The sequence below is a fragment of the Glycine soja genome, chromosome 17 (assembly GCF_004193775.1).
Source record: "Glycine soja cultivar W05 chromosome 17, ASM419377v2, whole genome shotgun sequence".
Taxonomy (NCBI): domain Eukaryota; kingdom Viridiplantae; phylum Streptophyta; class Magnoliopsida; order Fabales; family Fabaceae; genus Glycine; species Glycine soja.
In genome coordinates this window covers 33063240-33079600 of record NC_041018.1, presented here as the reverse complement: position 1 = coordinate 33079600, position 16361 = coordinate 33063240, and the positions used below count along the sequence as shown (strand labels likewise).

The window sequence follows — 16361 nt, the reverse complement described above, 5'->3', positions numbered from 1 at the left end:
TAAAAAAATTTGAGATGATGACTTGAAAATGTAGGCGTATCAGCTAGATTTATGTTCTTCGAAAATCACCAATGGTGTAATTGTTCCTCCACTTTCTGTTTAGAAAGTGAAAATTAATTGGCTCAGAATCTTATAGTGGCTTCAGTAATCAATCAGTCAAGTTAAACCAAGGATCTTTTGATGATCCATTTGTTTAGTAGCAAGAATGAAATGTCATGCCCCTACCATTCCAAATTCTTAAGCTATTGGGAGAAGTCCAAGGAATAGTTATTGATTAATATCTCTGATTTCTTCTTCATCTAAAAGCCCTTTATGAATAAAATGTGGTCAAATCAAAAGAAATAATGCCATTTTTGGACTAACAATTCCAGAAACTTAGAAGGCCAATTAATATATACATTTATAGAAGAGATGGAGAAGTTTAATAAAATTGAGTAGAAAACTCTAATGTGCAAATTTGACAATGCAATCAACTTTCCCTCATGTTTTGTCCCTCTTTTACTTTTTTCTTTATTTTTTCAGTCCTACCTTAATGATAACCTGTTTGAGGCATTATTTAATAATGGTCATGTTATAGAAGCAAGTGTGGTGCTTTTCAATCGGATGCTTCTTTGCTTTCAGGCAGAAATCCAGCTTAATCTTCAAAAAAGAAGAGGACATGGAGTCCTGTCTGTACTTCAGCCAAAATTCAGTGGCGTGCTCGGCGAAGCCCTAGATGTGGCAGCTAGGTGGAGTGGAGATGTTGTGAGTGCATAAGACCATCCTCTTATATGTTTGCACCCGAATTTGTATTACCTGTTTGTTTACTTATTGCTATCTGGTTAAACTGAAATTGTCTATTAGCCTGTCCGGAGTTTATTATGAATGAGGTATAGTGTTCATCATGTTCTTTTTTTAGTTTAAAATATGACTTGCACAGTGTTAAATCTATAGTATCTTTTTATGTTTGCACTTGGTGATGGTCCATAATAGTCTAATATATGTATAGCGATATCCTTTTAACATAAAAAATTCAGGTGCTTGGTTGATTATCTGATGGATGTTTGTGTATAGGCAATGTATTTCTAAGTGTTAAAATTAGTGATAGAATACCTAATTAATAGCTGATTAGTCTTAGAATCGGCATTCACATTTATTTGTATTCATTGTAAATATATTATATATACAGAGCTGTGTGTGATCTTGTTCAAGACACACAATTCTGAAATTCTATACATGCATGTGGGTTTCGTCCTAACATAACTCCAAAAGTTAGCTCATAGGGTGAGGGTTAAAATAAAGTGATGTGATGAAGTATCAATTATTATTTAAATTATATGGAATTTTGTAAATGTGATCTGCTTCATGAGAGCTTCCAATGCATCAATTGAATTGATAAAATTTAACAGCTGTAAAAAGCTGCTAAGTGTCATTTTACCAAGTTTGATGTCTTAATGGACTTTTTGTTGACTACTAATGGCTATTGAAGATTCTTATTTTGTTACCTTGGAATGCAAAGAGCATCATCTATTGAATCCAATTTTCTTGGAGCTGTTAATGATTCTTTGGTCTAATACTGATTCCCAGTTGGTGCACTATTATTGTTCAGATCACTATTGAAAAAACAGTTTTGCAACAAAACTACAGTTGTTATGAACTTCAAGGCGAATATGTGTTGCCCGGCACCCGAGATCGTAATCCCATTGACAAAGGTGGCCTTATAAAAAGACTAATGTCTGGTCATATTGGTAATGCTATATCCTCGATGGGCAGGTGGAGAATGAAACTTGAAGTTCGTAGAGCTGAGGTTGCTGAGATGCTTCCCCTTGCTAGGCTTCTTTCTCGAAGTATGGATCCTGCTGTTCAGTCAAGATCTAAGGTTGTATCACTATCATTATTTATGTCTTGGGAGGTTACATAAATTCAGTTAGCCAACTTAATTTAGCATAATTGATTAGCGTGCTTTGGTAATGCCTTAATTTTTCTAACTGATAGAAATGTATATCATATATCTAGGTTCAGTATGTGTTATATTTTTATTATTATATTTTTATCATAGTAATTTAGGAAAGGCTGAAATATGTTTTTGATCCCTAATAAATACCCAAATTTTGCGTTAGGCCCCTAATAATTTTTTTCTTTGCATTTGATCCTTGACATTTAAAATTTTTTGTTTTAGGTTCCTGTCATTAGGATTCCTCCATTGAATGATGACATGTCCGTTAAGTACGATTTGTGGCGGTTTTAAAATTGTTAGTATCTATTTTGAAATTACAATTTATGGTGGCAAAAAACTGCCAAAATCAATTAAAATATCAAAACAAAAAAAAAGAGAAAAATTAAAATCTGGTACTGTATACCCCATCTTAGGCCTTGGGGATGCATCGTTCTGACATCAAGTTGTGTAGAGAACTTTTTTGAGTAAAAAAATGTAATCTAGTTTTTTTACTCTATCTTTCACGAAAATCCTGTATTCATCTGTATACTTATTTTCATAAGGAAAACTTATGCATGTTGCTACACCACTTGTGTGCAGGATTTCTTCATGCAAAGTTTGCAGTCAGTAGGATTATATACCGAAAGCCTTCAACAATTGCTTGAGGTATTGTCAAAGGATCACTTTATCTTATTTTTCAAAAGGTGCTATACCTGATCTTATTTTTCAAAAGATGCAATACCTGATGCCTCTGAGTTTGTCCCCTAGTGTCTTTGGAATTATTTTTTTATTGATAATATTAATTAGCCCAATAAAATGCATTGAAAAGATTTTTTTTTTTGTGGCTGTTGTCAATGATATGCACGACTTGTAGACAGTGAGGGGGCTTCATGCTCCATCAAATGATGTTGTTCTTGAAGACTTAAGTCTGCCTGGTTTATCTGAACTCAAAGGTCACTGGCATGGATCTCTTGACGCTAGTGGTGGGGGAAATGGAGACACCCTGGTAAAATGTTTTCAGTGTTTTGTATTCTTGGGAGTTGCATGAATAATATTTTTGAATATTGACTTTCTTATTCTGTTATTTCAGGCAGAATTTGACTTTCATGGGGAGGACTGGGAATGGGGAGACTACAAAACTCAGCGTGTGTTGGCAGTTGGTGCTTACAGTAATGATGATGGTATGTACCTGGAGAGAATTTTTATCCAGAAGGATAATGCCACCATCCATGCAGATGGAACATTGCTAGGACCTAAAACCAACCTCCATTTTGCGGTATTAAATTTTCCTGTTAGTCTGGTCCCAACTGTAGTCCAGATCATTGAATCTACAGCAATGGATGTTGTCCATTCTCTGCGACAGTTGTTGGCACCCATTAAGGGTATATTGCATATGGAAGGAGATCTTAGAGGAAGTTTAGCAAAACCAGAATGTGATGTGCAAGTAAGGCTCCTGGATGGTTCCGTTGGTGGTGTTGATCTTGGAAGAGCCGAAGTTGTTGCTTCTCTAACCTCAACCAGTCGTTTTCTATTCAATGCAAAATTTGAGCCTACAACCCAAAATGGTCATGTACTCATTCAGGGTAGCATTCCTGTTGCATTTGTGCAAAATAACACGTTACAGGAGGATGTAGAATTAGATAAGAGTCAGGTTACTTGGGTTCCTGATTGGGTGAAGGAGAAGAATAGAGGGACCGTTGATGATGCCAGCGACAAAAAAGTTTCTAGAGATAGAAACGAAGAAGGTTGGAATACTCAATTAGCAGAAAGCCTTAAAGGTTTAAATTGGCAAATTTTAGATGATGGAGAAGTCAGGATTGATGCTGATATAAAAGATGGGGGAATGACATTGGTTACAGCTTTATCTCCTCATGTGAATTGGCTTCATGGCAATGCGGATTTGAAGCTAGAGGTGGGTGAAATGAATATAATTTGTCTCACATATTTGATATTTACTTCTCTGAATCTTGTCATATGGCTTGACTTAATAGGTCAGAGGTACAGTTGATCAACCAGTACTTAATGGACACGCATCTTTCCACAGGGCATCTATTTCTTCACCAGTGCTCCAAAAACCACTAACCAACTTTGGTGGAAATGTTCATGTGCAATCAAACAGGTTATGCATCACCTCACTGGAGAGTAGGGTAAGCAGAAAAGGAAAGCTTCTTGTAAAAGGGAACCTGCCACTCAGAACTAGTGAAGCAGCCCCAGATGACAAGATTGAATTGAAGTGCGAAGTTCTGGAAGTACGGGCACAAAAAGTATTAAGGTTGATTTTATAACTTCTACAGATTTCTTAAGTTAAACATCTTGACTTATTAATGGATGTAAAATGGCTGATGTGACCACTAATTCATAAATATTATTGATTTTTGGAACTGAATCTTCCAACAACCCCCCACCTCGTTATATATAGTCTCTATTAAAGCAGATGTTCTACTTTTGTCAGTGGTCAGGTTGATTCTCAGTTGCAAATAACTGGTTCAATATTGCAACCAAACATATCTGGGAATATCAAAATAAGTCAGGGAGAAGCATATTTGCCTCATGACAGAGGTGGTACTCCTGCTTCTAATAGATTTCCATCAAATCAGTCTGTGCTTCCTACTGCTGGTGTTAGTCGCATGTTTGCTTCGAGATATGTTTCAAGATTTCTCAACTCAGAATCTGCTTCTTCAAGGGAAAAAGTATCTCAATCCTCTGGCTCTGGTATTACTTTACATGTCCATCAGTTTAGCCTGTGATCTATTTTTTGCATATAATTTGGTGCTGAATGCTCTGTAATCAGAATGGACTCCCTTACTATTAATTGAAACTGAAAAGCTCTTGCTTCCCTTTCTATATCCTTAGATTTACCTCAGGAAGGGGGTTCCCCCAACCCCTATTTTATCATGATTCCTGTGGATCTGATTCCCTACATTGTTACACCTTAGTATTTATGGACTTTGCTGCAGGCTTATGAACAATGCTTAATCCAATGTATTTGCATACTTACAGAAACACTCACCTCTGTAGAATGATCTTAAATTATATGCATTATGTTATATTTTTCACAATAGTTGTTAGTATATATTATGATATCTTTCTTTCCTACAAAACCAACAGTGCCAGTTAATAAGTCAACTCAGGTTGAAAAGCAGATGGAGCAAGTGCAGATTAAACCAAATGTAGAAATCTGTCTCAATGATTTGAAGCTTGTGCTTGGACCAGAGTTGAAGATAGTTTATCCTTTGATTCTTAATTTTGGTGTAAGTGGAGAGCTTGAGTTAAATGGTCCGGCCCATCCCAAATGGATAAAACCTAGAGGCATACTGACATTTGAGAATGGTGAAGTTGATCTAGTTGCAACACAGGTATGTGTAATGTTTTATTTTTACAACTCCTGTAAATTGTACCCTGTGGCAGTGCAGTTTCTACTAGGTTGGTTTTCTTTTGGTTTGTCTTGTGTATTTCTTGACACATGTTGATGTTGATACAAACCATTTCAAAATGCAGGTGAGGTTAAAACGAGAGCATTTAAACATTGCAAAGTTTGAGCCTGAATATGGACTAGATCCAATGCTTGATTTAGCTTTGGTTGGATCTGAGTGGCAATTCAGAATTCAAGGTAGAGCTAGCAATTGGAAGGACAAACTTGTGGTGACCTCAACACGTTCTGTGGAGCAGGATGCACTCTCGCCCACTGAGGTAAAACATATTCTCTTCTTGTAATCTTGCTCGACTAATTTGGAGCTAAAAATTCAACTTTTTAGTCCCATAATCTATGTTGTTACTGTGAAACAGGTGCATATAAAGTACATATAGATAGGATGATTTTGTTTAACAATTACACTTTTTGTGTAAGTTTTAGTGTAATTTTGATCTATATAAAAGTAATAGAGGAAAATATGAAGAAATTATTTAAATTGAGAACTACAAACTTTTCACCTTGAGTTGAAAACATGAAGGAACTATCCCCTCAAATGGCTTATTCACACCTATAAAGTGTGTTGGACTCCTAGCTCCTGCACTATTGAATCCTTGCTCTTCAATTCTGACATTAAAATATAGCCTTTTATTATTATTATTATTATTTGGATTTACAAATTCACATTTCTCTAACATAAAATGTAAATAATTAATAAAGCAAATACATTCAATGATAAGAAAACAATTTAACTCATCTCATAGCAATTACTAACATAATGTAATCATGTAAATGTGCGAGTTATTGAAGTTATTTCGTGATATAGGTACTAACTTGGGGATAGACAGTCTATTTCACATCCGAGATAGTCATCTCAAGCAAAAACATAAAGAATTGAACTCTTAAATTTCATGTCCCTGTTAGTATTGGATCAGGTCATTAAGCTGATTAATCTCTCAAAATCCCTGGTTTAGGCAAAACACTTGGAGCCTAGAACTGTTAAGTGGATTTTAATAGATTTATTAGTGTGAATTGTTTCATCTGTGAAAATTAATGCCTTTGTGATATGATTTTAAGGAAGAATGGTTCTATTAATTGTTTTTATCTATGCAGGCTGCCAGAAGATTTGAGAGTCAGTTGGCTGAATCCATTTTGGAAGGCAATGGTCAGCTTGCTTTTGAAAAGCTTGCAACTGCAACTCTGGAAAAATTGATGCCACGAATAGAAGGGAAGGGAGAGTTTGGCCAGGCTAGGTGGAGGCTAGTGTATGCACCTCAGATTCCTAGTTTAGTTTCTGTTGATCCTACAGCAGATCCTCTAAAGTCACTCGCCAGTAATATATCTTTTGGTACAGAAGTTGAAGTTCAGCTTGGGAAACGTCTTCAGGTAATCATAATAAAACTATCTTTCAAACCTTTGGTTCCAATGACCTATGTTACCATTAATTTCACTTGACTTCTTTTGTCAATCATTTAAAAATCTGTATCAGATATCAATAGAAGGAAAAGAATAGCTTTGACATTTAGAGCAACAGATGATACCCATTACATGGATTTCAGATGGCAACTCTTTTTTAATCAGGATGGCTGAATATGGAAAATTACAAAAAAAAAATTCTGGGTAAAAGCCTTTCTGGTTTAGGAATAATAAGTGGTTGGTTACTTATTAACTACTCAATAACAAGTGGTTGGTTATTTAATAATAAGATTGTTAACACCAAGTGGTTTGTTGTTCACTTCATTCCTAAGTTAAATACTTTTTTGTAACAATTTTTGTAAAAATCCCTTAATATAATCTTGTTATATGATCTTTGTCTGTTTTCTTTTTCTGGACGGTGCATTTTGTTTTGCCATTCACTATTGAGGAGATGTTTTGTTTCCATTAAGCAGATATTCTGAAGTAGAAACAGATCATGCAGTTGTTAGTTGCTAGTTGCTACATCATATACAAGCATCTATAACTTTTTGTATAGTGAAATTCTAAATACTTCTCTACTTTTCACTTTGAGACCTGGGCCAATGTTAAAGCTGCAGGTTTCTACTATCATTTTCTTTCTTTATTCTAAAGAAATTATTTGGCTTTCAGGCCACAATCGTTAGGCAAATGAAGGAGTCCGAGATGGCAATGCAATGGACATTGAGCTATCTGCTTACAAGTCGTTTGCGAGTGCTCCTACAATCTGCTGCATCCAAACGCCTTCTTTTTGAATATTCTGCCACATCCCAGGATTGACCTGCATCAAATTAACTTGTGCAACTTCATTTTCTGTTAATAGTATAAGTCTGGAAATGGGTCTTGCAACTCTTGCCTTGGTAAAAAAGTGCACACATTCCACTTCAAATTTCCCTTACATAACATTATGTTTAAAGGGAAAGGGAATTTTGGGATGCTTTTTGAATGTGAAAAAGTAGCGTAGATGCATATTATTTTTTGCTCATTTTGAGCCTGTTAATATATAGATGCTTAATTCATGGATAACTCAGCCAATAGTTTTGTACATAAATTCAATTTTAATGAAAGAAATTATAGCAGGATTGTTTATTGCACATGAAGGTAAGCTGCATGCATGTGATAGGAGGAGTATTTTTTTTCTGTATCAGAACCATCAAATCCTGACATGCATCCGTAATTGTCCAATTTAATGTTTTGATTGCTTCATTGCAGTAGGTGCTAGATTTGGTATTCTTGTCGCAACTGCTTTGAAATTTTGATGTGCTTGTAATTTCACAAGCATCTATTGTATTCTTAGGGACAAGACAGGTGTAGTAACTGTAACCTGGGCACCCAATTATTTGTTTGACAGTATGTAAGCATTGTGTCAGTCTATGCAAGTATTATCACATGTAGTTTTATTGTTTTAATGTTAAACACTTACTAATGTATTAATTTGGCATCTGGAGATGTGTTTTTCTTGTTTTCACCAAAAACATTATTGTAATTATATTTAACTTTAGGCAGCCCTGATCATGATTTTTTATTTTGACAAAAATTCAGATGGTTATTCAAGCAAAGATCTGGCTTGTTATTGAGAAATGATTGATTTATGATTTTAAATGATCTATATAGTGTTAGTGATGATTCACTTATGACTCCCTAGCAGGTCATAGAAGTACATTTTTTAATTTGTCTAATTGTCTCTATAGTTTCTCATACTATGGGTCCTTAACATTCTGATTTCTTTTTTGTGCAACCCTAGTACTAGTACGATGTATTGCAGAAATTGTAGAGGCAAAAAAAATTAACATTTTGGCAAGGTAATCACACTGATACAAAGTCCCTTGCAACGTGGCCGACTTGTTATTTATAAGTATTGAAAGGGACAAAAGCATATGCTGAAAATCATGCTTTCTATAGCCAGGATTGAGGAATCTCTTCATGATGTAAGATTTTCACTTCTAACAGTTTGGCAAGGTAAAAAGTGGACCTAGTGTAAGATATTTTTCTATTATTATAAATCCCACCATTAATCAAAATTAATGTTTCTAATTTCCTATTAAACCGCATAAGATGTATGGGAGGTAAAATGATAATATCCTAAGTGTTGGAAGTGGTGTTGTTACCTGGTGTTTTTCAATTCAAAGACTTGCTTCTTGTAAAACATACATATGGCATTGGACAATATTATTTTATTACAAAATGCGAAAATCACTTTAAAATTTCTTATAGCTTTAATTATGACTAATAATGACTAATCATATTTGTAAAGATAAGAAAAAATAAAGGAGGTTGAATTGTGTTTCTTGAAAAAAAATATAACTTTTCACAAATACACTTAACGTCTTGTAAAACACATTTAAAGGATTTGATTTATCATATGACTCGACAATATCAATATCTAAGATAAATTCTCATATAGTGGAGAGAAGAACGAAGGAAAAAGGAATGACAAGTGTGAAATTCACTAAAAATAAAAGTTTGTATTTTTTCTCGATAAAAAATAAAAGTTTATCTAAAGAAAAGAAATTTGTTATTTAAAATAAGTTTTTAAAGTATCCAATCTATCCTTCACTTAATATCATTTTTAGAATAAAATAAGTTATCTATTTTGTGTCATAATATTTTTTCACTATGAAAAACCTTAAATTTTTCTTTTTTCTTTACTTTTCTTTTTTAATTAATTCAAACAATCTTAAAATATATTTTTTTGGTATACTTGTCCTCCTATTTCTTTCTATTTTATTTCTTCAACTTATTTGAGACACCAAGCTAAACTCTTGCACCCACACACGAGTTCTTCTGTTTTGCCACTCATCACTGTAACTTTCGCTTCATTGTTTGCTCCTATTGCCTCCTTTTTTGCTCGCTCCTTGCCTCGAGTTTTGTGCTGCAGGCAAGATTCATGCTCGCCCACCTTATCGACGGCAAAGTTCCGACATCGTCGTTGTCGTTTCGTGACCACGAGAGCCACCTCTTCAATGCTCAAGTTGGATCAGCATTCGGATCAACAACGACACGGTGAATTGGACTTGTTGCTCCATGTTATCTGCTCCTAATTCAAGGGCTTTGGTTCTCGTTGCGCTTTCTCGTTGGCCCTTCTCCCTTTATAGTCTCCAACCACCCCTATCTCTCTTTGGCACCATCCTCGTAGTCACTATCACAAAATCCTCCACTGTCGTTGCCTAAAGGACCGTCGTCATTGTCAATGAAGAGGAACCATTTGTTCCTAGTGTCCTTGGTATTAAATCCGGACAACCTATGTTGGGTTTGTTTTCATATCTAATGGTTGTTTCATTATCGATCTCAGATCTTAGATTTTGTCAATCTCTTTGTTTTCAATCGCAGATCTAGTGATGGTGCTTTGCGATGGTGTGGGTGGTGTCGAAGAAAGAGGGGTGGTTGGAGACTAAAGGGAGAAGCTCCAATGAGAGAGAAAAAAGAAAAAAAATCATGTTTTATTTTATTTTATTTTATCTGGTGTAGACAATTCCATCGGAGTCCATATTTATCTTAATCGTTGATTTTAATGCAAATATATCTCATAGCTAAAATATCTTTTTGCACGATGCGTAAAATGTTTAACTTACGCACCATAGTCTTCGTGAGTGAACAAACACCAATAATTTTGCCAAACCTAATTAAACAAGACCTGGACTTTTTTAATTGATGTGTCACAATCTCATTGGTGGGATAGAGTTGGGGGCGGGAAGTCCAGGTGATTTGAGTCCGGTATACACCAAACCAAACTCCTCTGCCCCTCCCTCAAAAAAAGTTTCAAGGACACAATGATAATTTTGATATGCTAATCGAAAATTTCAAAAAATTAATTTAATTATATCAATTATTAACACGGGCTAATTATAGGCGTCTAATTATATATTACATATCTTATATTACTTCATATTTAAAAGTATAAAAAATTATTGCATAATAATAAAATTATTATGCATTAAAATATTAAAGTGTGAAAACAACTTACTTGTTATTTTTATGTTACTTAGAATTGGATGTGTTATATTCCTATTTACTTCTTTTTTCTTTAACAGTCAAATATTTTTTTAAAAAACAATAAGACAATTTTAAACCATAAAATATAACCAAAATTTGCCTATAATCATTACACATGATAGACTACAAAAATTTTCCTCTCACACATTGCAAATATTGAATAATTTTTTTTTATAAAAAATTCACAAAACTATATTGAGTTTGTGAGTGTGGCCCATTAAGTCCTTGGACTTAAGAAACTTTACTCGTAGACTCGGAGACTAGACACGTAACCCGCCTAAGTCCAATTGCTAGCGTCATTAATTTAATTGTGTTAGATTGTTATTGTTAATTTGTTATGTTTAAAATATTGGTGTATTTTAGTATTATAGATTTTAATTTAAAAAATGAAGTAAAATCTTTTCTTCTTCTAATCTTATACATTATTTTTTACTTTTTTTAAAAATATAATTCTACCATATAAAAAATTTGGACCCACATACAATCTATTTATCCGTGGATCACTTTGAACGGACTAGATTGATGTGGACCACTTTAAATGGATTGGATTCATCCATAGACCTATGATCATGCTTATAGGAATTAACTTATTCCAAACATTAAAATGATTTAGACCACCAAATCACTCAACTAATGTTATAATTTTAGTAAAATAATTATAACATTATATATCATATTAAAAATAATATATTTTTTAAAAATATTGTTGCTAAATATATGCATCTGTGAAGCTTAATAATTTTTTTTTTAAAATTTATAACTTATTATACAAGACTGTTAATTAATAAAAAAAAGACAGGACTGTTAATTATATTCACATCCAATTTTCTTCATATTTTTTATTTTCCAATTTTCAACAATTTTTTATTTATTTTTTTATACACTTATTATACATATTAGTTATTATATATACATACTGATTGTATTCTAACCAAATAACAGTTGCGCAGAGGAGAAAATAGTTCAACTTCTCTGTCTCAATCATTTCATTATAGTTTTCTCTCCCTTCCAATCACAGCGATCTCCAGAATTAGGGTTTCGTGATTTCTGTCTCACTGGTTTGTTCCCATTTTATTTTAATCTCCTTTCTTTTCGTTTTTTCGTTTGTTTTTTGTGCAATTCGAATGACAATTTTGTTATTCACTAATCGTTGCAGATGAAAAAGTTACGATCAAATTGTCATTTGGTATTATTGGTTTGCAATCAATAATTTTTTGTTGGATCGATGTATCGCTGCAAATTTCATTTTTTTTTTTAAAAGTTGTTTTAAAATTTGATTGAGGTTTTAGTTTAGCTTGATCGTCCTGGTGTTTCAAAAGGGATCGCTGAAAAGTCAAATTTTAAAGCCTTATTTTTGTTTTTACTAGGGTTTCTTGATCTTCTAGAATAAATTCTTGATCTGATGTCTTTTTAGTTTTTGCTATATGAGTGCTCCATCAAGGAGTGATATATATATATATATATATATATATATATATATATATATATATATATATATATATATATATATATATGATTGAACCTAGTTACTTACGCATGCACTTGTTAAAAGGGTTACAAGAAAGTTTGATGATTGAATCAACATTGATATCGTGTGTTTTGGCTCTGTTGTTCACTGATTCAGAGCTTGTTCAATCATAATCTACTCTCTGTCTATCTTTTTATTTTTTGTATTTGTAGATTATTGAAATTTGAAGCTTTGAATCCCTTGTATTTTTTAGCTTCCCCGAGAAAGGAATTTAATTCTTGATTAACTTTAGTATCATGTTGACTGATTCTTTCTTGTGTATGTGTGGGAATGGAAAAGGAAGATCAAGAAGAAGAATTGTTTATCTACATCTGAATCCATGAAGCCGCAATCATCCTCTTTGAATCCATATGCAGCCTCATATGTTCCTCTCTCTAAAAGGGGGGCAGATGGTAGAATACCTTTGACAGAAAAAGATTCCAAGACTTGTGATGGGACAATGTGGTTTCAGATGACTCATCAGGGTGCTACAAATGACCCGCAACTTATCAACACTAGCTTGGAATGGCTCTCGAAACCCGAAGCTTTTCCGGCAAAAAGCCAGCCTGCTTCTAGTTCCTACACAGGCTACACTTCATCATCACAGAATGTGGCAGAGTTGACGGATAATCAGTTGGTAGATGAAGAACTTGATATGGATTTGGAGTATCTTAGGATGAATTTTCCTGGTATATCTTATCAGTCCCTTGTAGATGTCTATAATGTTAACAGTGGTGACTTGGATGCAGCTATTGACATGCTCAGCCAACTTGAGGTATAGTTTTTAATTTATTAGTTTTGGCGGTTTAAATTTGTTTATTCTTCCAGTTGATTAAGTGACAATTTTTTCTGTCTTCATATATTTAAGTGTAGTTAAATATTAGCTTCTTTCTATTCATGCTGTGTAAATGTTGAATCAGGTGATTTGCTATCACATTTGACTGTAAATTTTGGGTAAATGTGTAATAAAATGTTGATGAAATAGTAAATTGATTCCCCTTTCTGCTTCCATTCCCTTCTTTCCTGAAGATTGTCTCTACAGATGACATTGGATAGAGGAAAGCATTTCCGTCTTATCATTGTTGAACCAAAAGTGATCTGAGATTGCCACGCCAAGTTTGATTTTTATTTTAAATTCCACTTTTCTTTCCTGTAAACTGTGTTTGATATTTTTTTTTCTTCATATTCCGTGTTCCCAGTTTTTTGTTTTGACAATTGGTTTGCTTTTCTGTTTTCTTCCAGAATGTATAAATAATTGTATTTGTAGGTGCTTCATACTTTGTGATTTGATTTCATTCCCCCCCTCCCCTTTTACCTGTTCTGTTTTTTTTTTTCCAGAGCACAAATGTTGAAATATTACACATCACCGATTGGAAACTGGTTTAAAGGAAATAAAGCTATATTCTGTTCTCTGTTATATTTGCAGATATAAATCTTATCAGATTGTCTAAAACCTCCTGCGCCATTAATGTTAGTTTATCATTTAATGGATATAATGAAATTGATAGAATTATCATAGTTTAATTATGTCAATTGCCAAACATTGCTTAGCATTAGGAGGAAATACTTTGAGTTATCATGTCAAGTGTTAATGGATCACTTCTGGAACACATTAATTGCAAGTCAAAATTTGAGGATTTTTTGTTTTGATCTTACAGTTAGAGGGAGATGAAACTTCTGGAAGTCTTCCAGAGACACTGGATATTGGTGATGTTTCAGAATCTGGATTGCCAGCTGATTCTGTTTCACTAAAACAGAAGAATGTAGCAGAGGAAACCAGCACTTCATCTGGTCAGTTGGCATCAGCCAATGTCTTGTGAATTGGTTTTTCATTCACAATTGGTTTGGTTGGATATATTAATAAGTGTAAAAATTAAAAAATTTACCATAGGTGGAGATGTCTCAATCATCGATTTTATGGTCTGTATAGTTAGTTCGCTGCTTTGTCTTGTTTTGGTCATTATGATCTTGAAATATTTTCTTTTGATGAGTTGCTTGTGCAATTGGTATCCCTTTCAATTGCATGAATTGGAAGGGTCCTGAAGGGGAGAGAGAGAGAGGTAAAAGAAAAACAACACACAAATGAATGTAATTTTCTCTTGGGATTGACAAGTGTCTTGTTGACTTGCTTGCTGGATTGTACCGTGGTGAGCTAACTTGAATCTTATGCTGCTATAGATATAATACAACATTTTTATTGCCCCTTTTTTTATTCAGTTGAGTGGTGTAATGCTTGTTAACGTCAAATTTGACATAAATTGAACATTACATATATCTCTTAAAACATATATATTAAAATAAAAATAAAAATGGATTTTAAATTGTATAAATTTTAAAAAATATTAAAAAAATTATATAAATTACACAATATTTACTCCTAAAGTAACTGAATATATATAGAGAATAATAATATTTTAAAATTATTTTAAAATGAAAATGAAATAAGAAAATTTGGTTCGAATATTACATGTGGATGATCAAATTAAAAAATTTAAGTTACATTATTAAAAAAGTTATATGATATCAAAAGTTGTTGGCAAATGATTTGATAATTGGAAGTATCATTTTATATCAATGAGTATTGCAATAAAGATGTTTACCAACTTAAAGCAATAAAGAAGATAGAGACATTGTTCAAATGTGTATTTCTAAACTGCACATTGTGATAGTGGTACTTCAGATCGTTGGACTCTCCACATGTTATCATAAGGGAAAAAGATACGCAAACACCCAAACACTATTATACCCCCATTAGTCATCTGTTTGTCTGATTTTAAATATATTATTTTATTATTTCAACTAATTAATAATAAAAAGAAAAATAGAACAAAAATTTGAAATTAAAAATAAGAATGAAAAGAAGGAAAGGAAAACAACACTGCTTATACGCAAATTGAAGATCCTAGTTTGCATAGTGCTTCTTCTTTTTTGTACAATGTTCTTCCTTTGCATTCGTTGGAGGTGGTTTAGCGGTTAACATCATGCAATTAAAATAAAAATCCATTCTCAATGTCACATGCTATCAGAGCATTGTGTCACAATGTTCTCTAGTACGGTGTTCTTTAAAGTCATCCACCTAGTCATCTGCTCCCACGAACACAAGGTTCAAGATCATCACAGGATCCAAACACAAATAACACACAGGGAGAGTTATCACATTTCTAAAAAAATACAAATAAATAAAGACATGATCAAAATAATTATAGAAGTATTTATAACATAGTTCAACTTAATACAATCAATGTCACTTCACCACTTTATCATTTAAAATTTACTTTTCAATCACTAATCACATTACACATGAATCACACATTCGGGTCAAGATATAATAACACTCATCAATTTCATAATAAACAATTAGCAGATGTTATGCAACAATTACACTAAGACTCAAGCCTATATGCAATGTGGTACCACACTGGGGCGCTTATGAGTACAGAACAAGATACACCACATAATGAGTATGTCAGGTCACTCTCAGTAAGTATAATTATAAGGTGGTCAGTCAGGATCACTCTATTTTGCAAAAATGCTCCAATCATATGGGATCAACATAGGCTTAACGGAGCACTCAAACCGAGTGTCTTTATCCCCAAGGCCTAGACTCCGAAGAATCCGTTAGGGTCTCACCTTCCTGATTCAGATCCAACCCCTAAAACAATTTTTGGACGCAGACACTACTCATGGATTATACAATACTCACGACCTCACACTTGTGTTTCAAACACGTTTGACACATTGCGTTACAATTTAACACTTTAGGTTCCTAACTAGGAATTCTACATTTTTCCTTTAACACTGTGCATAAACACTTTTCTCAAGGTAAACACTAGTCGGGTTATTGTATAATTCACATCTCACAACACAAGTATTGTCCCATCAAGTGTTAACCACATACTTATTCACAACCAAATCTCATGTCCACAATTTAACATCTCATAATGTCACAATCCACCATCACATGTTTACGTGCATCTCACAAATTAACACATGTTCAACTTTGCACTTATACCCAATCTCAATAACAATATTATGATCTCAATGCAACATGTTATCTTACAATTCATCATATATTCAATTTATCA

General features: G+C 33.3%; 2 protein-coding genes across 4 annotated transcripts in view; both read left to right on the top strand.

Moving 5' to 3' along the window:
- LOC114392887 overlaps nt 1–8185 on the top strand; it is a 46680-nt gene extending 38495 nt beyond the window's left edge. The window contains exons 13-23 of one of the 2 annotated variants that reach the window (XM_028354142.1): nt 622–744; nt 1589–1858; nt 2516–2581; nt 2790–2921; nt 3006–3827; nt 3907–4187; nt 4368–4627; nt 5024–5271; nt 5414–5605; nt 6438–6710; nt 7410–8185. In XM_028354142.1, coding sequence (XP_028209943.1) covers nt 622–744; nt 1589–1858; nt 2516–2581; nt 2790–2921; nt 3006–3827; nt 3907–4187; nt 4368–4627; nt 5024–5271; nt 5414–5605; nt 6438–6710; nt 7410–7556 — 2814 coding nt within the window. In that variant the 3' untranslated portion in view covers nt 7557–8185. Of the gene's footprint in view, nt 1–621; nt 745–1588; nt 1859–2515; nt 2582–2789; nt 2922–3005; nt 3828–3906; nt 4188–4367; nt 4628–5023; nt 5272–5413; nt 5606–6437; nt 6711–7409 lie in introns of those variants that run through there. The other variant, XR_003662412.1, reaches the window with a different exon arrangement.
- A 3516-nt stretch (nt 8186–11701) lies between these two features.
- LOC114394166 (polyadenylate-binding protein-interacting protein 5-like) lies at nt 11702–14492 on the top strand. Of its 2 annotated transcripts, none has more exons than XM_028355786.1 (3): nt 11702–11827; nt 12581–13051; nt 13935–14492. In XM_028355786.1, the coding sequence occupies exons 2-3, from the start codon at nt 12617–12619 to the stop codon at nt 14094–14096; spliced, it is 597 nt and encodes a 198-aa protein (XP_028211587.1). In that variant the 5' UTR covers nt 11702–11827; nt 12581–12616; the 3' UTR covers nt 14097–14492. The 2 variants fall into 2 exon arrangements, with proteins under 2 accessions (XP_028211587.1, XP_028211586.1); XM_028355785.1 differs by having other exon boundaries at nt 12577–13051.
- Nucleotides 14493–16361: the final 1869 nt, after the last annotated feature.

Coding starts and splice junctions, on each gene's coding strand:
- LOC114394166 (XM_028355786.1), top strand. CDS start 12,617: ATGAAGCCGCAATCATCCTCTTTGAATCCATATGCAGCCTCATATGTT. Junction 13,052..13,934: donor ACATGCTCAGCCAACTTGAG/GTATAGTTTTTA, acceptor TTGATCTTACAG/TTAGAGGGAGATGAAACTTC.